Source organism: Drosophila persimilis, unplaced genomic scaffold, assembly GCF_003286085.1.
Source record: "Drosophila persimilis strain 14011-0111.01,24,50 unplaced genomic scaffold, DperRS2 tig00000606-arrow-arrow-pilon, whole genome shotgun sequence".
NCBI lineage: Eukaryota > Metazoa > Arthropoda > Insecta > Diptera > Drosophilidae > Drosophila > Drosophila persimilis.
This window is the reverse complement of record NW_020825324.1, coordinates 2,069,844-2,090,245: the sequence shown is the minus strand read 5'-3', so window position 1 is coordinate 2,090,245 and position 20,402 is coordinate 2,069,844. Positions and strand designations below refer to the sequence as shown.

Below are 20,402 nucleotides of genomic sequence, written 5' to 3'. Positions count from 1 at the left end.
CAGCTGGAAACTACAGATGCGGCACTGGAGAAAATAAAGAGCTTAGTTGCTTGCTTAGCTACTCATGGTCCAAGCATCAGAGTTGGCTGATCACAGATGTGGACAAAGACAAAAGTTTGACCAGTCGCAATAGAGCGCTGGTGAAACGCATTCTGTTCAAGACGAATACGCTCGGCCATGCGGATATTGAGAAGAACATTGAGACCAAAAAGTACACGTGCTTGACGGAGCTCTTTATTGATTTGCTCGACTTGCATCTACCATATTTTTTGAATTTTGATATGATAGGGGTGTGCGAGCGCGCCAAGATGTTCGAAAGACCATTGAGATAGATCTCATCGATACGGGCGTAGTCGATACCGTTTACACTAAAGACGTTAAGTTTTTAATGGATCGACGAAAGCCTCACTTAAAAAAATACTTATTCTCAAACACATACTTAATCAAAAATGTACAACGTACAAATACTACGGACAAACTGAAGAAGGTTCAGTTTGGTCAATAGATATAAGAACAATTATTAGAAAAATAATTATAAGAGGAAAAGGAATTGGTCCGGGAGCGCTTCGCGCCGGCCTTTTACATATAGGAAAAGCAGTAGTATCCACAACAGCAGGTGTTAGACTCCGAGGAAAAAGGCAGCATACTCCAAGTTGTAGGAGAAGATCGCTGAGCTGAATGTCCAGACAAGAAAAACTGCAGCAGCTCTCGTCTGCAGCCAGGCGGAAGTGGAATCCAAGAAAAGACAGCTGGAAACTACAGATGCGGCACTGGAGAAAATAAAGAGCTTAGTTGCTTGCTTAGCTACTCATGGTCCAAGCATCAGAGTTGGCTGATCACAGATGTGGACAAAGACAAAAGTTTGACCAGTCGCAATAGAGCGCTGGTGAAACGCATTCTGTTCAAGACGAATACGCTCGGCCATGCGGATATTGAGAAGAACATTGAGACCAAAAAGTACACGTGCTTGACGGAGCTCTTTATTGATTTGCTCGACTTGCATCTACCATATTTTTTGACGCTCAAAATCTGGCATCACTGGCCACAAAGAGACCACAAATTCCCCAGCCTGGGTGGCGGCCGCCGCCAGATAATTGTATTTCAATATATTCAAATACTTCCGGACAAACTGAAGAAGATTCAGTTTAGTCAATAGATATAAGAACAATTTTAGAAATGTATGTATATGTGTTTGTACGGGAATGGGCAACACCACTGCAACACGCCGACGGCAACCACCGCAACACGCCGACGGCAACCACCGCAACACGCCGACGGCAACCACCGCAACATGCCAACTGCACGACCGAAAACCTCCATCTTAGCGTGCAAAATTTCCTTATAAATTGTACACGATAAGTAAGAATAAATAAAAATAAATAGGAATAAATTCTTATATAGTAGAAGAGGGAGCATTGTGTCCGAACAGTCCAAAAAAATTTGAGGACTGATGAGAAGCAGCTGACGTCGTCCTATTTATAAGTTAAGCAGCCCGCAGTCGACGTCCTCTGCCGGTACCATAACTCGATTTTGTTAACTGCGCAGCTGTGCCCGTCGCCTCAGAAACAGTGCTGCCAGAATTTCAGAGTCATTAAAGCTAGATTAGAAAAAAAACGTTGAAAATGGCTACAATCGAAAGAAATAAGCTAAAAATATGGCTTTATTTTAATTTGTACCCAAAATTTAATATTATAAATTTTATCACAATCTGCCCTCATGCTACCAATATCGGTAAACTGGAAATTTTCAAAAAATGTCCACAATACCATCGGTTTTTGCTGGTCAGAGCTGCTGGTCTCTACTCTGCGCGCACACAAAAACTTTAAAGTACGTGAATGTATATGTATGTGAGAGCGGCAGCAATGGCCGTTGCTGCGTCTTGAATATACATATGCACACATTAGAGATGGGCATGGTCACGATATTTTTCGACACGACCCAACACGGAACGAAAATAAACGCGGTCCTTGCCTCGGCCCCACATTTATACCCGATATTCAATCAGTATGTATGTATGTACATATGTGAGCTTATGATTTATGTTACCTACACAATATATTGTATCTCTTTTGGTATCGCTGTTCGCGAAAAAAAATTTAATAATATTCGGTCGAACCGTTTGGGAGATTTGTACATATATGCTAGATTTCATCTGTTTCCATTTTTCTTTGCAATTTTTTGTTTAAATCTATCTTTCTCTCTATTTTCACACCAACACCAAAGCACACACACTGCACGAGGAAGAGTGTGTGAGAGAGAGAGAGAGAGTGAGAGAATGAGTAAGCGAATAGAAGGCTTTGCGTTTCCACTGCATTTTCAATTGTTTCTTATGGCTATACTATTGATCAGATCTGATACAGATTCGTCAAGCTGCTAGATTTTGTAGATCCTTTGTAGGGGCGGAAAGGGGAGTGCGAAATTTTGAAACAAACTGGACAACACTAGGAGTCAAACAAGACTAACGGACGGGTGAGCAGACGGCCGAACAGACAGAAATAGCTATATCGTCGCTGCTATTGATGTGATCAAGAATATGTATGTTTTTTATGGGGAACACCCTCACCTCTTCCCACAAACCTAATTTACCCCTATACTCTTTTCGAGCATCGGGTATAATGACCATACCTGCCTCGCAGGTCTGTACTCGCAGATTAGCCGTTATCGGAATCTGTCGACCTAAAAAAATTGAAAAGCTGAATAAAAATGGCATATTTTATTGATTTTTTTAAGAAAGTTTCTTTTTATTCATCCGCCGAATAAAAACGACTTCTCTGTATAAAAAAAAACACTTCAACATATTTCGTTCTAACAGAAAAAGAATCGACGGTCAAGATCAGAAATTGAAGCAGAATAAGAACAAACAATTAATAATGATATAATAATATGGGCTAAATTTATCGTACAATTGGAAGGTTTCTATTTATTCTTCAATTTTTCTTTCTATCTTTGTTTTCTTATAGTTTTACTTAAAAATTGCTCTCCTCTACAATCATTCTCTAAATGTCTATCTGTACCTCTCTAACGTGTCTTCTACAAACGAAGACAATTCACAAGAAAGTTATCTAAACACTTTTTTTAAGTTTTCCTTTCTTTTGTTGCTGTGGTTGCTGGAGTATGTGCAGAAATAGTTTGGAAATAATCAAATTCACTTTGTGGAAACTCTATGGAACTCATGGACTGTTTTCATTTTGTTGTAGTTACTTTTTTCTTGAATTAACACTAACAATCTCTCGAAAAACGAAAAAAAAAATAATGATAATATTTCTATATATGACCGAAAATGATATATATCTCTACTCGTAAATAGTTGGGAAACTTAATGCTTTGCTCCCTACAGGATGAAATGGGGGGATTGTTGCTGGTGTTGTTTCAGTTGGAGTTGTTGGTCGAACTCGGTTGTTCTGTCCTGGAGCCCAGTCTTTGCATTTAGTCATCGCCCGCGGAACGCTTCACCTTGCGCTGCTTGGGACTTTGGTGGCTGGCCGCCTTGGGACTGGCCTGCTTTCCCGGCTTGGGCGAGGTCTTTGGCGTCTTCGACTTGGGAGGCGATTTCTCTGTGGAACAAAAAATTAAAATCTGCGGAAAGAGGTCTATCTATAAATCCGAACTTACGCAAAGCACGCAGCGTCTCCTGCGGGACCCAGTCGTAGTCGATGGTGCTGTCGTTGGCTGTTCCAGTTTCGATGACCTTCTTGGCAGCGGCACGCTTGCGCTTGCCTGAGCTGCCCAACAAATACTGCTGGCCAATGACCAGGAGCAGGACCACAATGCCGGCCAGGAGGACATACAAGAAGAAGGTCTCACCGTCGAGTCCTTCATCGACCTCGGAGATAAGAACGGTCTCGTTGAAGACAGCCTCGTTGTACTGAATGCCGTTGGCATCCCGATAGGCCAGGGCAATGTTCAGTCCGAATGGACGTCCAGCAAACTGATCCGATGGCAGAAACGTGTACGAAACGGTCGACTCGAAGCCGGGCTTCACCTCACGATTGTATGCCACCGCCGAGAAGTTCTGGATGAAGTAGTTGAAGTCCATGGGATAACGGAATGAGGCCTCGACCGTCTCGATCACAAACTCCTCGGCGCCCTTGTTCGTGAAGCCGATCAGGAATTCCACGGGCTTGCCACCGGGCAGATCCAGCTGCTGACCGGGCGTGTACAGAGGTTTGGTGAACAACAGATAAGTGTCCGCGTTCGGCGACGCGCTGCTCTCCTTGTCTGTGTCTTCGTCGGCATCGGCATCTTCACCAGTCACGGCTCCCTCTTCGCTGTCCACATCCACCAGATCGTCCTCAACAGCTTCCGCGGCATAGGCTCCGAATTTGTTTGCTATCCAAGGAAGAGAGCCACATACATGCAGCGACATGAGTACGAGTGAGAGTGAGAGGGAGGTAGGCCGAGACTATGAGGCGGAAGGCAATGCCAACTCAACACTTTTGGTGGCCATGAGCCAAGGAAGGTCAAAATTAGCGCCCACTCGGTCACATCGTCAGATGAAGCTGCTCCTGGCTGGAAACCTGGCGGCCACCTAGCACCTAGCAGCGACAGCGGCAGTGCCACGTATGCGCCCCCGGCCCTTTGGCCAAAAGGTGGCTGTGGCTGCGGCTGCATGGCCGAAATTTGTGTACTTACGTGCTGAGAAGGTGCAAATGACGATGGGAAGGACCATCAGCATTAAGAACATCAGATTCTTCATGGTTTGTCTGATGCTTTTCACTTGTGCTCGAGAGGAACGGAAATATAAAATATAAAAGCACGCTCTCAGACGACCGTCGTGCTCGGGAAAAATTGGCAGAGTGATGAAGAGATGGTAAGCAACAAGCCGAAGGCAGCACGAAGCCAGCCGACTTTCACTGTCAAATGGCTACGTGGTGCCACGTCTAGGGTTGCCAGCCATTCCTGCCGAATGCCGCCAATGGTTTGATTTGCGGTGTCAATATTCTCTAAAGGCTCCGCACCTGAATCCGATTGACTGAAACTAGCCCTTAATTAATTTATCTGGTAATTTTTCATACTTTAATCAACCATTCATGGCAAATGTCAGCAAACATTGTTCTTTTTTCTCGCAGGCGACAGCTCTTGTCTAAAAGCAGTGCTGTAAAACTCCCAAGCTGTCAAAATTTTCAATAATTTTCCATAATTTACCAAATAACAATTAAATCAGCCTCAAAAACTAACTGTAAAATTAAGTTTAACATATCTCCATATTTTTGTCAAGGCTGTGACACTTTTAGTTGATTTTACTCGAACCACTTGCAGCACTGCACAGCCAATCGTCTATCGCCGCGCAGCGCAGCCAACTTAACGTACTCGGCCCGATAACCACCCTACTTCCTTTTTGCTTGCGGCTGCCTATTGAAGAGCAACTACACGTGAAGTCTCTGCGGCGAATCGAAGAAATTCAGGAATAACCATGGACAAACCAGTTGTTTGGGCTCGCGTGATGAAAGTTCTCGGCCGCACCGGCTCTCAGGGCCAGTGTACACAGGTCAAAGTGGAGTTCCTTGGGGAGCAGAACCGTCAGATTATCCGCAACGTGAAGGGACCCGTCCGCGAGGGCGACATCCTCACCCTGTTGGAGTCTGAACGTGAGGCCAGAAGGCTTCGCTAAGGAAGCACCGCCGCCCGATGTTGTGGACTGCTTGATACTTATTATAAGGTTAGTACGAGCTGCACGGACACCAACTAAACCAGGACTAATTGCATTTTCCCGCCTCTTACAGATACACATTGGCAGATTGCTTGCACGAGGCGTGCCTCTGACAACAACACAACCCGTCGACTGCAACGGAAACTCGCAGCAAATGTGGAAATGTGTTCTAAATAAATAAATTTCAAGTATTCCAGTGCTGAGAAAAAAAAAAACACCCAAACTGTTTTGCTTTTGGATTTGGATAAATATCCACCTTTTTTTTGTTTTTGTTTTGTGCTCTGTGAAAATAATCGGGCTACCGCCTGAGAGGGCTGGAGCCACATCGTAATCAGAAAAGACCACCCAAAGGCCATACTTGTTTGTGGCAAATCGAAGCTGGCATGTCTGTCGAGTGCCCGCCCACTGCAGGGGTGATGAATTGTTCAACTAATGGTTATTTCTATGCAAATATATTTGATTGACTGGCGTTAATACTATACAGCATTATCTTTCTCGTGTGTCAAGCAGTCAGCAGCGGGAGTGTCGCCTGTCGCTCGGCTTTGGCCAGGCCCATGCAGAGCACAGCCTCCTGGTGCTCGTCCAGCTGCAGATAAGTTTTGAACTCGTCCACCGTCCGCTGCTCCAGAATTAGTGGCAAGAACAGGCGGGAAACAATCTCCAGGCACTTGACTTGTGTTTGCAGACTGTGCAGAGATTCGTTCAGCCATTCCCGCCACTCGGCCACGGAGGTTGGACAGGGCTCTGGCTGTAGCTCGCCGCTCAAGTAAATGCATTCCGTGTCAAAGTCAGCCACATCGTTGGCCATTTCATCTAGCATTTCGTTCATTTGCATGCTGCATACAGAAAAAAAGTCAAATGAAGAGGATTCTAGAACCTTCTGGCAACTCACATGCTGTTGCAAATGGACTGATAGGCATCTTGGCATTCGGAGAGTAGGGCCGTCGCACAGCGCTCATCACTGCTGTGGCTAAGAAGGGTCCGATTACGATTAGTTGGGGCTAGGCTAGTTACACTTGATGTTAAACGCACCCGGCCACCAGACGGTAGCGTTGGCTCCTGTCCCACAGACGATTCACGGGGGCCAGCAAATGTTGTGCCTGGCTGGACAGGAATTCCTGGTAGCTGCGCAAGTTGGATGCTGTTTTTTGGAGGAGGTGGCCAAGGCGAGAGTTATAATGGATATGGCGTTCATTGGCTAATGGCATCTCGTCCAAAATGTGTTGTTTTTTTTTTTACAGGAAAAAATGCATATGTTTTCGGCGGATAACCTCAGTGTTTGATAACGTACGCAGATAAAAAAAAAATTATAGTCATCGGGACAATAAAATACGCCAGCAAATAAGATATGCTCAAATTTGTATTGGCAAAACATAACAGCTTATTTTCTTGCTTCTAATTCCATTCAAAATTGTCTAAATAATATTTATTGTGTTTTCGAAATCGCTCACATCGGTACATTTTCGCGTCGTACAGTATTTTCTTTGTTTCTAAATACAGTCACTCTAAACAGCTGTAAGACCCAGGAGGTTATTTAATAATAATATCAAAAATATTAATTAATGCCCGTTTTCCAAAATTGATCACAGAAACTAGCAACTAAGATGAGTTTGATGCGTGTGGGCAGCCGTGTGACGGCACTGGGACAGAAAATTGGCGAGAAAATCGTGCTGCCCGAGCGTCTCAAAGACACTTTTGTCGAGAAATGGGTAAAATACTGGAAGGGCCTGGTGCGCGACTACTCGGAGGTGGCCCTCGGTGTGGTCAAGGAATCATATACCAAGCCCAAGAAGGCCCTTGCGTACGGCACCGGCATTCTGTGTCTGTACCAAATGGCCCAGCACAACCCCGACGAAGGCGTTTTCATGACCCAGTTACGCCATGATAACAGCCGCATGATCATGGTCCCGCCTGAACTACAAAATCACGTTTCGGCGAAGCATCTTCTAATGCTGGAGCGCGCCATCAACCAAAAGAAACTGCGCTTCCTCTCGCTGGGCATCTGCACGCTGGTCTGGGTGGATCTCTTTGGCGAGGATGACTGCACATATCCAGCCATCTGCGAGTTCACCAACGTCGGATTCCTGAACTTCCACGAGCGCGTGATCGACGTGGGTTTCTGGAACGAGTTCTGGCGCCTCAAGTCGAAGATGCACAACTACGATGTCAACTACCTGTGATGGAGGGAGAGAGGGAGGACTGCAATTGGAATTGGATTGCCGTTTCCTGGCCGACCTCTGCCTTAGTTAGCTTTAATGTCAAATTGTTCATTGCTTTGTAGAACTGACTAAATGAGCAATATATATATGTATGTTATAACCATGTTACTGCCGGTATATAGGCTATATAATATATAGATATATATATGACATATGTGTATGTAAGAATATATAAATATGTACATATATTCATGTTAAGAACGAATCTCTGCTTACGAGCCGCTGACTGGCTTCGGTTCTATCGATTTCTTTGGCTTGAAGTGGCTCTCGAGCAGCTCGATGCATTCTGGCAGTTTGGCCAGATTGTTGATCTTGCCCTGGAAGCTGCCCGCCTTTCCGTTGCCCTTGCCCTCGAGCAGCTCAAGAAATTTGGGGCCAATCTCCTCTACCACCGCGGGATCACCGCGCAGGACCAGGTGACCCTTGCCGCTGCTGCCGGCTGCACCGCCCTCCGACACTGTCAGGAAGTAGAATATCCCTTCGGGCGCATGGCGCAGGAACGTGTGGATGAAGTCAACCTCAATGCCGTCGCGACGATGCAGGGAGAAGTACTTGGGACGCTCGGCCTTACTCAGATCCTCCAGTCGCTCCGCCTCGGCACTGGCAAAGTCCTTGAGCAGCTGCAAGAACGACTTCCGAGTGCCCTTCACATTCTGCTGCAGCTTCTGGACGAGCTCCAAATGCTGCTGCGCGCCACCCCTGCAAATGTGGAATGGCGGTGGAGTCAATGCAAAGGAGGATAGAAATCAGAAGTACGGCAATGCCACTCACTTCAGGGCCGTTGTTAGCTGCTGCTCCCGCTGAAAGACTTCGCCAAGCTTTCGCAGCACTCGCTCGCCCACCACGAAGTGGACCAAGATATTGGTCTTGACCTTTTCCGCATAGAGCAGTTTGATGCACTGCAGCTGGGATAGATCGGTGACGTGAGTGCCGCAGCACATGTTGCTCTCAATGCCCTCGATGCGCACCACCCTTGCGAGGCCCTCATGGTCCTTGGGTAGGCCGCGAGGAGCGCGGGCATCTTTAAACTCTTCATCTACCTCTGGATCCACAAGCACCACGCTGACCGGCCGTCCCTCGCGGATCAGCTCGTTGGCCTGCCGCTCGATGAGGTCCAGGGACTCGCGGCTGATCAGGTGCGGCGTATTTAGCTGAATATGGGAGACGTTCGAGCCCAGCGACCACGATGTAGTGTCGTACTTGAATTCCCGGTCGAACAGAGCCGTGATCAGATGTTGGCCGGAATGTTGCTGCATGTGGTCGAGGCGGCGATCCCAGTCGAGGCTCTGGTGCACCTCGGCTCCCTCCTCGAAGCTCGAGCTGGACTCCACGAAGTGAACGGCAATGTTTCCCTTCCTCAGCACTCTCCGCACCGGTTGGCCATTAATGGTGCCATAATCGCAGGGCTGGCCGCCGCCTTCGGGGAAGAGTATTGTGTCCTCGCACACAACATTGAAGCCACGAACTGGACGGGCCTCACCACCGGTTGCTACGTCCACATCGGTCCGTTCTATGGTGGCATACTCGCAGGATACAATTTTTGTTGTGTACTGTTGAAATATGGTTACAAATTATATAATTGGTCTTCGGCTTCGGGCAAAGGTCAGGCTTGCCTGCTTCAGAAAGCTGTCCTCCTGGCACTTGAAAACCATGTTGTCACTTGTCTGACGAAATTCCCCTTTTTATTTGAAATGTATTTCGTGCGTCACAATAGATTTGAGCTGGAGAATTTATCGATGGCAACATCGATTTCATCGATGTTTTCTCTCAGAGATTTATTTTTCCGTTTTACGTGTTTTTTTGTAGCATTTTAAATGGCTTGTTTTTTTAATGATCTTCCTCTCTACGTAGCTGACCTTGTGACCTCACGTGCTGGCGCGGTTTTAAAAGCGATTTTAACCGCGAAATACAAAAAATACCAGAAACCAACCGTCTGTTCCCGCCGCTGTCGTCTGGTGTTTTTCGGTCTGTTTATCTGCCATCTCGCTCTAATTGATGCGGCGGCCCTGCAAGACTATCTCCCTCGCACCCATGCCAATGATGCTGCGTCTGCGCTGCAGCTGCAGCGAAGGATTACATTTGAGGGAGAGGATGTCTTGTTGTCTCGCGTTGGCTGCTCAACAGTTTCCTTCCAACGGCACATCACGTTACGACACGAGCAGCGTTACGTTGCGAGCCACTGGTCTTACGTTGGAGAGTCTGGCGAACAAATACAAGCGACGGACGGCGCTTAAATAATAAGTTTTCCGCTGGCTCCCGCCACCTGTCGAAAAGGCAATAGCCCCAGAGTGCCGTGTGTCCTTCTCCCGTCGCGTCCGTCGTCGATTTCCGGAGCCAAGTCCTGGCTTGGTGTCTGGAGCACCAGTGTTGGTTATATAAGCCAGGCGAAATCGGTGGCAGCCCCATAAAAAACTTCTTGCAGCGCAGCAGAAACAGTCAAGTCAGTAGCAAAAAATCCTTTGAAGCTCTGTGTATTTATGTGTACCCAAAGGATATCTACCTATCCGCCACATTACCAGTAGTCACAAGGATATCTCCATGACAGCACTCCCACGCACCAAGCGCCACCCATCTCCACCACACAACCCACACGGCCCAGAAAAGTCTAACTAAACTAATTGTTTTACAAAAATCCACTAAAGTGCATTAGTTGTCTGTTGGCTACGGAGTGTGGGGAGTGCTGTGTGGGTGATGGGGTCGGTTGATTGATTTATTGTACGTTGCCCAGTCACGCAGCGCACATAGATGTCAGCGCTCTGTAATGACGTGCGCGTGTGTGTGAGTGCGTGTGGGGATGTCCTTTTATTTCCATTGCATGGCTTGGCTTGCTTGATTTCATTGATTGATTGCAAGAAAACTAATTGTTTACTTTGATTGAATAGGAAGCAGTAGGATGGCGCCTATTCAAGCACCGTTATCACCCGTACTTAAGCACTAACAATAAAAGAACACACACACACAGGCACAGGCACTGGCTAACCACCACCACAGCAACAACATCCCACCAGTGTGGGGGGAAGCATGAACCGTTCTTAAAAGTATGCAACGAGAATGACGATTACGTTAGTTACGTGAACAGTCCACAGGGGGCGCTAGAAGCAGCATCAGCACAGAACGAAGCAAATTAAAAGGGACAGCGCACTTTTAGGCAGCACCCACACCACACCACACTCTCGCACTAGCACATCCCACACGCACACAGCACACACAAAGTAAACATATACACAAACATATACCAGCAATAACCGTTTCAAAATCACCGGTCGAATCATGGCCAACACAGCCCAGTTATTGCGCCGTCAGAGCTCCAGGGACATTGTGCTAAAAAGCCAGAAGAGCATCGATCAGCTAGAGTTGCGGGCAAGTGACACTGACGTTTGTTATTTTGGCACCTACATCCGACATTAATACCGCCATCTTCTTCCATTCGTAACCATTTAGGAGCTGCGTGGCCGTCTGGTGTCCAAGGAGCATGGCGTCGGCCACCACCACCACACATCGCTGCACCACCACCAGCCCATGTATGGGGCCACCAACCAGGGCTTCATGTCGGACGCCTTCGACGAGTCCTCGGAGCTGGAGCAGGAGCCGACGTTCGGCTCGGAGGCCAGCACCAGCAAGGCCAAGGCCGAGCTGGTGGCCAGCGCTTTGGAGCAGCAGCAGGACATTGTTGAGGGCGAGAAGGAGGGCGAAGAGCGCGAGAGTTGGGACAGCAAAATCATGTTCCTGCTGGCCACCATCGGGTGAGTAAACAACTACTCGTTGAAACCGTGTTTACCTGACAGATATAGAGTTTGCTAAATTTGTTGTGTTAAATCGTTAGTAATACATTTAGCATATTATTAGAAGGCACAGAATTGATAGAAAAGGTGATATTTATAACCGATACCCATCAAGTACAGGTTTACATATATTAAATTCATGTAAATGCATTTGTTGTTCGTTTTGCCCGTTGTTTGTACATATTCTACGAGTACATAAAATATTCAAAGTTATGTAAAATACTCGTACTAAATGATCTATTCAGACGTGGGCACTCCCATTGCTCCGACAGTTATTTTTCGGCAACCGTCGCCAGGCAGACGTACAAGCGAATGTGAAAAATATAATGCCCGAGAATGCAAAAACAAAATACATGCAGTGTGCGTGACCCAGACTGATCGCTGCTCGACTCGAGTCTCGTTGATAAGATCTTTTTGTTCTTTTGTCCCAAATTCATTTAGCATTTGGCACACCGTTTTTTTTTTAAGCATTCGGAATTTTTTTGCCAACGAAATAATGTTCTGATTTTCCCTAATTCGAGCAACGATGAAGAGAGTAAACCCCCTCTTCTTTGGTTCTAAAGATAGTTTAATCAAAAGTCAGTTAACAAGTGGTTTCTTGTTTTTATTCAGTGCAATTATCTTCGCCCTACGGACTTAGCTTTAATACAGTCTACACTTAAAGATAGGTACAATTGGATAGTTAAGAGAATAAGTTCTGATGTGACACGATTTATGTATATCCCCACGACCAAGATGATACCAATACTCAAACGATTCATAACATATTAATTGTCGACGTGGCATCGCTTTCTTCCTGAACAGATATGCGGTGGGTCTCGGAAACGTGTGGCGCTTCCCGTACCTGGCGCAGAAGAACGGAGGCGGAGCCTTCTTGGTGCCCTACTTCATCATGTTGTGCATCCAGGGAATACCGATCTTCTACCTGGAGCTGGCCATAGGACAGCGGCTGCGAAAGGGGGCGATCGGCGTTTGGAGCCAGGTTTCGCCATACCTGGGCGGAATCGGTATCTCCTCGGCGGTGGTCAGCTACATAGTGGCCCTGTACTACAACACGATAATTGCCTGGTGCCTGATCTATCTGCTGCATAGCTTTGAGTCGCCACTTCCGTGGGCCGACTGCCCAACCAGACTGTATGCGAACTACACGTACGACCATGAGCCGGAGTGCGTGGCCTCCTCGCCTACGCAGTTCTACTGGTATCGCACCACGTTGCAGTGCTCGGAGAGCGTGGACATGCCGGAGAACTTCAATTACCACATGGCGATTGCGCTGATGGTGTCATGGTTCCTGGTTTACATCTGCATGGTGCAAGGGATCACCTCCTCCGGCAAGATCGTCTACATGACAGCCATCTTTCCCTACGTGGTGCTCATCATCTTCTTCTTTCGCGGAATAACACTCAAAGGCGCCTCGGATGGGGTGGCTCACCTGTTTACGCCGCGCTGGGAGACGCTGCTCGATCCCGTCGTCTGGCTGGAGGCCGGCACCCAGATCTTCTTCTCCCTGGGACTGGCATTCGGCGGCCTCATTGCCTTCAGTTCATACAATCCGGCCAACAACAACTGCTATCGGGATGCGCTACTCGTCTCGCTCACAAACTGCGGCACCTCGATGTTCGCTGGCGTGGTCGTCTTTTCGGTGATTGGCTTCAAGGCCACGGCCACCTTCGACCGCTGTACGGAGGAGAGGAACGGCCTGATGGCCCTGAATCGTACCCAGAATCTGCCAGTTTGCGATCTGCAGCGAGAGTTGGCTAATGTGAGTCGATGCCACCAACCATTTCATTTCCTCATTTTAATTTGTTTTGTTTTTTTCTTTGCAGAGTGCCTCTGGCACTGGTCTGGCTTTCATTATATTCACGGAGGCGATCAATCAGTTTCCAGGCGCACAGCTCTGGGCCGTGCTCTTCTTCCTGATGCTCTTCACGCTGGGCATCGACTCGCAGTTTGGTACGCTCGAGGGTGTAGTCACCTCGCTGGTAGACATGAAGCTCTTTCCCAACCTACCCAAGGAGTACATCGTGGGTGTAAGTACTCTTCTTCGCAGAAGGAAATGCCTGTGCCTACACCTTTGTGATATGTACTCATCCGGTCTTTTCTATCAGGGTCTGTGCTTCACTTGCTGTCTGATCTCTATGTGCTTTGCCAACGGAGCTGGCAGTTACATATTCCAGCTGATGGACAGCTTCGCCGGCAATTTCCCTCTGCTGGTCATCGCCCTATTCGAGTGCCTGTCGATCAGCTATATCTATGGAGTGCGCCGCTTTTCGGATGACATCGAGATGATGACCGGTTCGAGGCCGAGCTTCTATTGGATGTTCTGCTGGAAGTATTTGTCACCCTGCGCCATGGTCACTATTTTGCTGGCCTCTTTCTATCAGCTCCTTACCGAGGGCAGCAGCTACCCGGCCTGGATTGCGGCCAAAGGCTCCACGGATTCCATGGAGTGGCCGCATTGGTGCATAGTTGTAGCATTTTTCCTCATACTCTCGTCGATCTTATGGATACCCATTGTGGCGGTGCTGCGGTGAGTGTTTGTCTTTCATAGGAGTTTGGTTAACTAATCATAAGTTTGTATTACCGCCCTTACACCTTTACGATACTGTGCAACAGACTCTGTGGCATTAAGGTAGTGGAGGACTCCGATCCCGCATGGTTCCCCGAAGCCGAGCTCAGGGAAGTCCATGGCATCGTACCCCACGAACCGACAGAGCTGGAGCGCAGCATATTCTGCTTCAACATGGACGGCACGGAGGGCATGTGCTGCCCCAAGTACGGACTGCCCGAGAAGTCCCTCGAGGAGGAGGAGTAAGCAAGAAGCAAAAAAAAGAAAATGAGGAACAATTCGACAATTAACCATGAAATGTAATGTAAATATGGACAATAACTAAGCCGACACACCGATGCTCAAATGCGACGATATCTACACTCCTATATGGTCCCAAAGACTGTTCAACCGTTCAAAAAAACCACAGAAGCCCAATACAAAATGTGTATTTATAAACATGTACTCGGAACAACCAGTGGCAAGACGGTGAAAATGCGGCGCGGATGCGCGGTTTCATTGAAGTAGAAACAGTGAAAAAAAAAAAACAAAAAGGAAATCTATAGAAATAACTTATTTGCGCATAACTTCATTAGCATGGAAACGTGTAGAAGGCAAAAAATCATAATTAAATGATTATTATTTGCGTTTTCCTTTTCTTTCGATTGGTTTCTACTCGATCTGGAATAAGACGGGCCGAGAGACTATACGAGTATGCATATTTTTATGTATTCCGCTTCTAGGCACGAGTATGGCAACCCTTATAGGACATATGTGTACATACATATATCCGATTTGGTACATGCCATATTTGATTGCGACGAAAGAAAAGAAAAGAAAAGAAATGAAACTGTGTGCAAAGTGAAATTGATTGTTTGCTGATATCCAACCCGTACTACAATAACTTGCTGACTATATCAGATACATATATACATAAATAACTGAAGACAATACGATGCGTATAACTATGAAAATAGCAGGCTATAGTTTATAGAATAGGTTTATTTGTGCGGGAAATATTTGATTTGACTCGATTAATGCTAAGCCAGACAGACTATGAGTTAACCATATCATGCGAGCATAGAGCACCACCTATAAGAGATATATATATGTATACAAACACTAAATACACACTATACTCGTATATACCTACCTACCACAGTTCATTCTCTGTTGTGATCGGCTCTGCTTTCTGTGTTTGTTGTTATTAATGTTAATGTTATAAGACAATTTCATATCAGATCCAAAGCTATGATTAAACTACACTTTAAAGTCTCAATGTTATAAAAAAGAAGAAGAAGAAAGATGGATATTGGATATATGTATGTACGTACCTATTTGTTCTGTTTTGCTAACAAAAATCGAATGATATACCAAAATAATTACTTGTTGATAACCGATCATCGGAATCATGTCACTCCGCCTCATTGATCTACACCCGCGAATTACATATAGTATGTACATAGGCGAAGCCAACAGGGGAGAGGAGAGGAGCTAGAAGAACTACTATCTACCAATATGTACATCTAAACAGACATATGGAAATATGTATATTTATACCATATACGCATATAACAAATCGCAATCGCAACCGTTCAACTAGCCGAGTAACGTAGGTGGAAAGGAAACTTTATATATACACATAACTCGAGAAGGAAGTCTATATCATTGGAAGCATTGGAATTATTCATATACCTACACCGAATATACATACATCTATAGATATTAATTAATGTGAGTTAAAATGCAGTTGGCTATTGATTTCACTGTATTATAAATTATACACTAAATATACATCGATATGTATACATATATATCAAAGAAATATATATACGTATATAAATATATATATATATATATATATATATATATATATATATATACAATATATATGCATATATGTACGTACGTTTGTACATCTACTAAGTGTTATTGATGTTGACAATAATGAAACCAATACGAAACGATACGAAACGAGTTTTAAACACAAACAATATACAACTAAATCGAAACAAATTAGATACAGACATATGTACGAGTATATACAACGTTCTACTTCTCCGAAAGAACACAGCAACCCGAAGAAACACGAGTACAGAAAAATCCAACCCACAGCTCGCGATAATGTTAAAATATACAATGAATATGTACTAATACCAAACAAAAATTCATAAACATACATATGTATAGTAATTATTGTGAAGCAATATAAAAATCTGATTGTGTGTGGAGCTCGATGATCTTTCGATTCGTTTATTATTTTACTCGTCTAAAATATAAAGTTTATATCTCATATGATCTCACCGCAATGTCTTGTGTGTCTGATATTTAATTATTCATTTGTACTGATCGCATAAAATACTGGTACTTAAACATGTTTATTTATGTTTATTTATTTATCAACTAATTATTAAAAACATAAATATCACATAAATGACAATAAATATTATAAAAGCGAAACCAACAAAAAAAGGTCTAATAAAGGTACAATTATATTTCAATTCAGACAAAACTAAAAATTTGTATATACTACGAGTATACATATTGCTTTAATATTTGACTGATTCACATATATTAATTTGTTGAATCGGAATGTATCGGAATGCTTTTAAGATGGTTAAAAAAACACCGCAAGTCTCGTAATCTGTGGCTAACCTAACGAGTAACTACTCGTTGCTGTAAAGAAAATCCACAGCTTCTCAATCTGTAATATATGACCAGAGCTCTGGATCAGATGCGCAATGCATAGGCATAGAAAGACCCATCCCTATCATACTAAAGGATGATTTAGTACACGAATATTAGTTTTTAATTTGTAGAATTTCTTTTCAGGTCTAGAGCTCGTCACGCCTGGTCAAGGCCTCGCCGTACCCGGTGACCTGGGAGCCTGCAAAGATATCGTATTTGTCCAGAATTTCGGTCTTGGTCAGCTGTTCATCCTGATTCACATCAGCCTCGAAGAACAGGTGCTTGGCCTCTTTCTCGGTACTGTCGAAGCCTTCTGGGGCGATCCAATGACGCACCTCCGCCTCACTAAGATAACCATCTCCGTTATGATCGAGAAACTTGGCGAAGACCTTGCGCTCACGGGATACCCAGTCGGGCTCCTTTTCATCTGGTTCTGAGGGCTGGTAGAGGTCGACGATGTACTCGTCCAAAGAGATCTTGCCATTATTGTCTAGGTCCAAGTCATCGTACATCTCTTTCAGGACAACATCACGCATTCTGGGATGGTCCTCGGAGTGGAGGAAGGCAGAGAACTCCTCAAGAGTTAGGCTATCGTCCAGATCATTATCGGCCACTGCCCAGCGGCGGCGATCACGGTTTATCAAGCTCTTGTAGCTGATGACTGGCAGGAGTGGATCCAACCCTTAAATTATGACTAAACTGAGCGACACCCCCCCACTTACCATTGCTACCGAAATCCGTCGCATATCGGTAAATGGTATCTTCGTACCGCTTCCAGGTGATGCCTGTATGGTTATTGGGATTCAGCCGTCTCCAGAGACGATCCACTTCGTTCTCTATGTACTGTCTCGATGTGTAAGTGATCCAGTTCTTCAGCTCTACCAGCGTCAAATATCCATTATTGTCCTCGTCAATGCGATCGACAATCCGACCCAAGCGCTTCTTGCTCTCCTCCGGCGAGTAATTATCAAACTTCCTGGCCTCCTCTGGGCCCAGAAGAGCGTCGAGGCCGTACTGTGAATTGTGCTCGCCGATCTAAAAATTCTCGGCATTAGATGAGTTGTGGTCCCGGGAACTGTGGGGTACTGTGGTAACAATAGGTATATTGGATACACATACCGTGATTTTTGCAGCAATTATCAGCAGCAGCAACGTCCTTAGCGAGGTCCACATTTTTGGTGTACTCCGAGATTTGAACAAGCGCAAATTTTATTGAGTCTAATTTGTTCGTGTGTACGATTGTGGGGTAGAATGAGTCGACAACCTACGAGCTACGAGTTTTTCAAAGCTGTCTACTTTGCCGGAAAACTATTGAGTGATTTGGCAAACCATGTTTAAAGTAACCAGTTCAAGCGTTTAATTAAAAATTATCCGTTCTGTGAAACTGTTCCCACATTTTACGTATGAATACGTGTAAATTTTCATTGTAAAGAGACGATCTTTGTAAATATCTGCGCTGGGGAACAGTCCGACCCATGCTATACAGCTGAGAGACTTTGTCCATTCCGACTGACCTATGAGCCCTTGGACTAAAGAGAGGAGTCTTCACTAGAGTGCAGTGCAAATCATTCCGGGCCACTGTCGCATTCGTTAAGGGGACACCTAGTTGGAGGATGCGGAAAAATCAGCATCTACCCAATGAAAACGTTTTTTAAATGAATTATGTTAATTCAGCAAATCGTTACCAGACTTCATCGCCTCTTATCAAGGCACTGTTTGCGTCTGGTTCCTCCAAATTTCCAAACTCCAATGAAATGAATCAAATAACTTTGGGCTCATTTAAATACGATTTCTTGAAATCGTGGAAATCACTTATTTGAAGAATTGTAATGATACTTTGAAGATCTCAGCTATATAAGCAATACGTATGATATCTTACCAGTGCTCGAAAACTCTAGGCAAATGAGTAGGGTTCTTCTTTATACTATATAATATAAATGTGTTAGTTCATTAGCTAAGAAAAATAACATTTTTAGTCTTGTCGTTTCGTTGTCGTTAAATTAAAATTTATTGGTAATTGTTTTGTGTTATAAGGTTTTAATTGCTTCAATCTGTTTCTTGAGAACGTTTGAGTACTTCCTGAAGGCTCAGTGAGGCTTGACCATCTTTTTTCCAACTAATTTTTGTTGTGAGTGTGAGTGCATGCATGGGCATGTCTAACAGTAATCTGCATTTGTGCAAGCCTCCGCCAGACCTCTCCACAGCCCTTGCGGCCGCAGCAGAGCGCAACCGTCGGAAACAAACCGGCCAAGTGCCGACCATTGGTCAAGTGGCCCGAGAGTGGTGTCTGAATCGAAGTGCAGCAGCAGCAGCAGCAGCAGCAGGCGGCAGTGATAAAGCCTAGCCGTCGTCATCGTTGGTCGTCTCGCTGCATAAAATTAGCGGTAAATTACAAGCTGCAATACCTGTAGCCTGTAGCCTGTAGCATGATGTTGCTATTACTCTCTGCATACTCCCAGCTTTACATTCCGTTGATTGCACACACAAATCTGAAGAGGTTTTTCTTTGTTTTTCGTTTTAACACTCTGGCATAGGAAGGGTATTAAGATCTTGGCCAGATCTTTGTAGCACTCGATGGAAACGCCAGAGTCCAGTTTTTGGGTACACGTTTTTCTACGGCTTCTTTATGGGCTTTCAAATTATTTTCGAGCCTCTGATGTCTTGCTGGACTTGATTATTTTGCGTGGCCTACCTGCAGCTCTTCCTCGGCTGTACCATTTTTGGCGGCATCGATATGGATCTTTTCCCAGGGTCGCACCTATGTGTCATCTGTTGTCTTCTTGTCAAAGAGAGGTGGTTTACGCCCTGGCCGCAAGCCCGAATTCAAATCCGCATCGATGATGTCTCAAAGGTACGACAAATAGATGTCTGGTGTACTTGTCGTTCTGGCCACTGTGACAAGGACGTTCGACCACATGCGAGTATTTGGAGTATGAGGGGGCGTTTCGTACTTCCTGATCCAAGGCTGATGGATGTACATACTCGTACGAGAGCCCTGCATAAAGAGGCAACCAAATGGATTCGGTGGGATTCGGTATCCGCTTCGTTCGGTCCGTTGGAATCGTCACCTTTAATCCATCAGATCCTAAAATTTCGGTTTTTTTTCTCCCTCACTCTCCATTTGATTTTATGGTAGAGAGCCGGAGGCAGAATTCAAAAGAATTTTGAAAAGTACAAATCGGCTTGCACATCTCCCCTAGAATTGTTAGCACAAAGACTGGTCTTATTGTTCTTATTTTCCAGTAATTTACAGTAAAGGAAGGGCATCAAAAGCTTGGCTTCCTTTCATTTTTTCGACTTTTGCATAAACATATGTACATAGGTATAATTAAAACCAGAAATCCATCAACAATTGCTCATTGAGCGAAGCCGCATTAAGGAAAGTTTTTTTTTCTTCTTTGGCTTGTGTTTTGGATAAGCGGAAATTTCAGCTTCGTACATACATACATACTATACATACATACATACATATGTATGTGTGTACATACTATACATATCTGGCTTATTGGGTGGCG

General features: G+C 45.1%; 7 protein-coding genes across 7 annotated transcripts; 3 read left to right on the top strand and 4 right to left on the bottom strand.

The window, feature by feature from the left end:
- Nucleotides 1-2,889: 2,889 nt before the first annotated feature.
- LOC6597206 (translocon-associated protein subunit alpha) lies at nt 2,890-4,696 on the bottom strand. The gene is made up of 3 exons (XM_002022578.2): nt 4,633-4,696; nt 3,613-4,329; nt 2,890-3,554 (listed from the first exon to the last, which is right to left on the bottom strand). Exons 1-3 carry the CDS (start codon nt 4,694-4,696, stop codon nt 3,427-3,429), a joined length of 909 nt encoding a protein of 302 aa, XP_002022614.1. The 3' UTR covers nt 2,890-3,426.
- A 717-nt stretch (nt 4,697-5,413) lies between these two features.
- LOC113566184 (40S ribosomal protein S28) lies at nt 5,414-5,867 on the top strand. Its single transcript, XM_026990620.1, has 2 exons — nt 5,414-5,659; nt 5,724-5,867. The coding sequence occupies exon 1, from the start codon at nt 5,414-5,416 to the stop codon at nt 5,609-5,611; it is 198 nt and encodes a 65-aa protein (XP_026846421.1). The 3' UTR covers nt 5,612-5,659; nt 5,724-5,867.
- A 218-nt stretch (nt 5,868-6,085) lies between these two features.
- LOC6597205 lies at nt 6,086-6,886 on the bottom strand. Its single transcript, XM_002022577.2, has 3 exons — nt 6,683-6,886; nt 6,543-6,620; nt 6,086-6,486 (listed from the first exon to the last, which is right to left on the bottom strand). The coding sequence occupies exons 1-3, from the start codon at nt 6,856-6,858 to the stop codon at nt 6,153-6,155; spliced, it is 588 nt and encodes a 195-aa protein (XP_002022613.1). The 5' UTR covers nt 6,859-6,886; the 3' UTR covers nt 6,086-6,152.
- A 253-nt stretch (nt 6,887-7,139) lies between these two features.
- Nucleotides 7,140-7,974, top strand: LOC6597204 (mitochondrial import inner membrane translocase subunit Tim29). The gene is made up of 2 exons (XM_002022576.2): nt 7,140-7,165; nt 7,240-7,974. The coding sequence occupies exon 2, from the start codon at nt 7,255-7,257 to the stop codon at nt 7,828-7,830; it is 576 nt and encodes a 191-aa protein (XP_002022612.1). The 5' UTR covers nt 7,140-7,165; nt 7,240-7,254; the 3' UTR covers nt 7,831-7,974.
- LOC6597203 (alanyl-tRNA editing protein Aarsd1-B) lies at nt 7,962-9,579 on the bottom strand. Its single transcript, XM_002022575.2, has 3 exons — nt 9,483-9,579; nt 8,641-9,419; nt 7,962-8,568 (listed from the first exon to the last, which is right to left on the bottom strand). Exons 1-3 carry the CDS (start codon nt 9,519-9,521, stop codon nt 8,082-8,084), a joined length of 1,305 nt encoding a protein of 434 aa, XP_002022611.1. The 5' UTR covers nt 9,522-9,579; the 3' UTR covers nt 7,962-8,081.
- Nucleotides 9,580-9,961: 382 nt separating this feature from the next.
- LOC6597202 (sodium-dependent neutral amino acid transporter B(0)AT3) lies at nt 9,962-15,500 on the top strand. The gene is made up of 7 exons (XM_026990633.1): nt 9,962-10,309; nt 10,752-11,229; nt 11,311-11,612; nt 12,456-13,413; nt 13,478-13,681; nt 13,760-14,181; nt 14,268-15,500. The coding sequence occupies exons 2-7, from the start codon at nt 11,140-11,142 to the stop codon at nt 14,464-14,466; spliced, it is 2,175 nt and encodes a 724-aa protein (XP_026846434.1). The 5' UTR covers nt 9,962-10,309; nt 10,752-11,139; the 3' UTR covers nt 14,467-15,500.
- A 1,485-nt stretch (nt 15,501-16,985) lies between these two features.
- Nucleotides 16,986-18,088, bottom strand: LOC6597200 (calumenin-B). The gene is made up of 3 exons (XM_026990712.1): nt 18,007-18,088; nt 17,610-17,922; nt 16,986-17,548 (listed from the first exon to the last, which is right to left on the bottom strand). Exons 1-3 carry the CDS (start codon nt 18,058-18,060, stop codon nt 17,034-17,036), a joined length of 882 nt encoding a protein of 293 aa, XP_026846513.1. The 5' UTR covers nt 18,061-18,088; the 3' UTR covers nt 16,986-17,033.
- Nucleotides 18,089-20,402: the final 2,314 nt, after the last annotated feature.

Bases quoted from the DNA above. Each gene is read 5' to 3' on its own strand.
- LOC6597206 (XM_002022578.2), bottom strand. From the start codon at position 4,696: ATGAAGAATCTGATGTTCTTAATGCTGATGGTCCTTCCCATCGTCATT. The intron at 4,330-4,632 runs GTAAGTACACAA...TTCCTTGGATAG, and splicing joins CATTTGCACCTTCTCAGCAC to CAAACAAATTCGGAGCCTAT. The intron at 3,555-3,612 runs GTAAGTTCGGAT...TTTGTTCCACAG, and splicing joins GGAGACGCTGCGTGCTTTGC to AGAAATCGCCTCCCAAGTCG.
- LOC113566184 (XM_026990620.1), top strand. From the start codon at position 5,414: ATGGACAAACCAGTTGTTTGGGCTCGCGTGATGAAAGTTCTCGGCCGC.
- LOC6597205 (XM_002022577.2), bottom strand. From the start codon at position 6,858: ATGCCATTAGCCAATGAACGCCATATCCATTATAACTCTCGCCTTGGC. The intron at 6,621-6,682 runs GTGCGTTTAACA...GACCCTTCTTAG, and splicing joins CGCTACCGTCTGGTGGCCGG to CCACAGCAGTGATGAGCGCT. The intron at 6,487-6,542 runs GTGAGTTGCCAG...TTCTGTATGCAG, and splicing joins CAGTCCATTTGCAACAGCAT to CATGCAAATGAACGAAATGC.
- LOC6597204 (XM_002022576.2), top strand. From the start codon at position 7,255: ATGAGTTTGATGCGTGTGGGCAGCCGTGTGACGGCACTGGGACAGAAA.
- LOC6597203 (XM_002022575.2), bottom strand. From the start codon at position 9,521: ATGGTTTTCAAGTGCCAGGAGGACAGCTTTCTGAAGCAG. The intron at 9,420-9,482 runs GCAAGCCTGACC...ATATTTCAACAG, and splicing joins AGGACAGCTTTCTGAAGCAG to TACACAACAAAAATTGTATC. The intron at 8,569-8,640 runs GTGAGTGGCATT...CCACATTTGCAG, and splicing joins CAGCTAACAACGGCCCTGAA to GGGTGGCGCGCAGCAGCATT.
- LOC6597202 (XM_026990633.1), top strand. From the start codon at position 11,140: ATGGCCAACACAGCCCAGTTATTGCGCCGTCAGAGCTCCAGGGACATT. The intron at 11,613-12,455 runs GTGAGTAAACAA...CTTCCTGAACAG, and splicing joins TTCCTGCTGGCCACCATCGG to ATATGCGGTGGGTCTCGGAA. The intron at 13,682-13,759 runs GTAAGTACTCTT...CTTTTCTATCAG, and splicing joins CCAAGGAGTACATCGTGGGT to GGTCTGTGCTTCACTTGCTG.
- LOC6597200 (XM_026990712.1), bottom strand. From the start codon at position 18,060: ATGTGGACCTCGCTAAGGACGTTGCTGCTGCTGATAATTGCTGCAAAA. The intron at 17,923-18,006 runs GTATGTGTATCC...GAGAATTTTTAG, and splicing joins TAATTGCTGCAAAAATCACG to ATCGGCGAGCACAATTCACA. The intron at 17,549-17,609 runs GTAAGTGGGGGG...CACTCCTGCCAG, and splicing joins GACGGATTTCGGTAGCAATG to TCATCAGCTACAAGAGCTTG.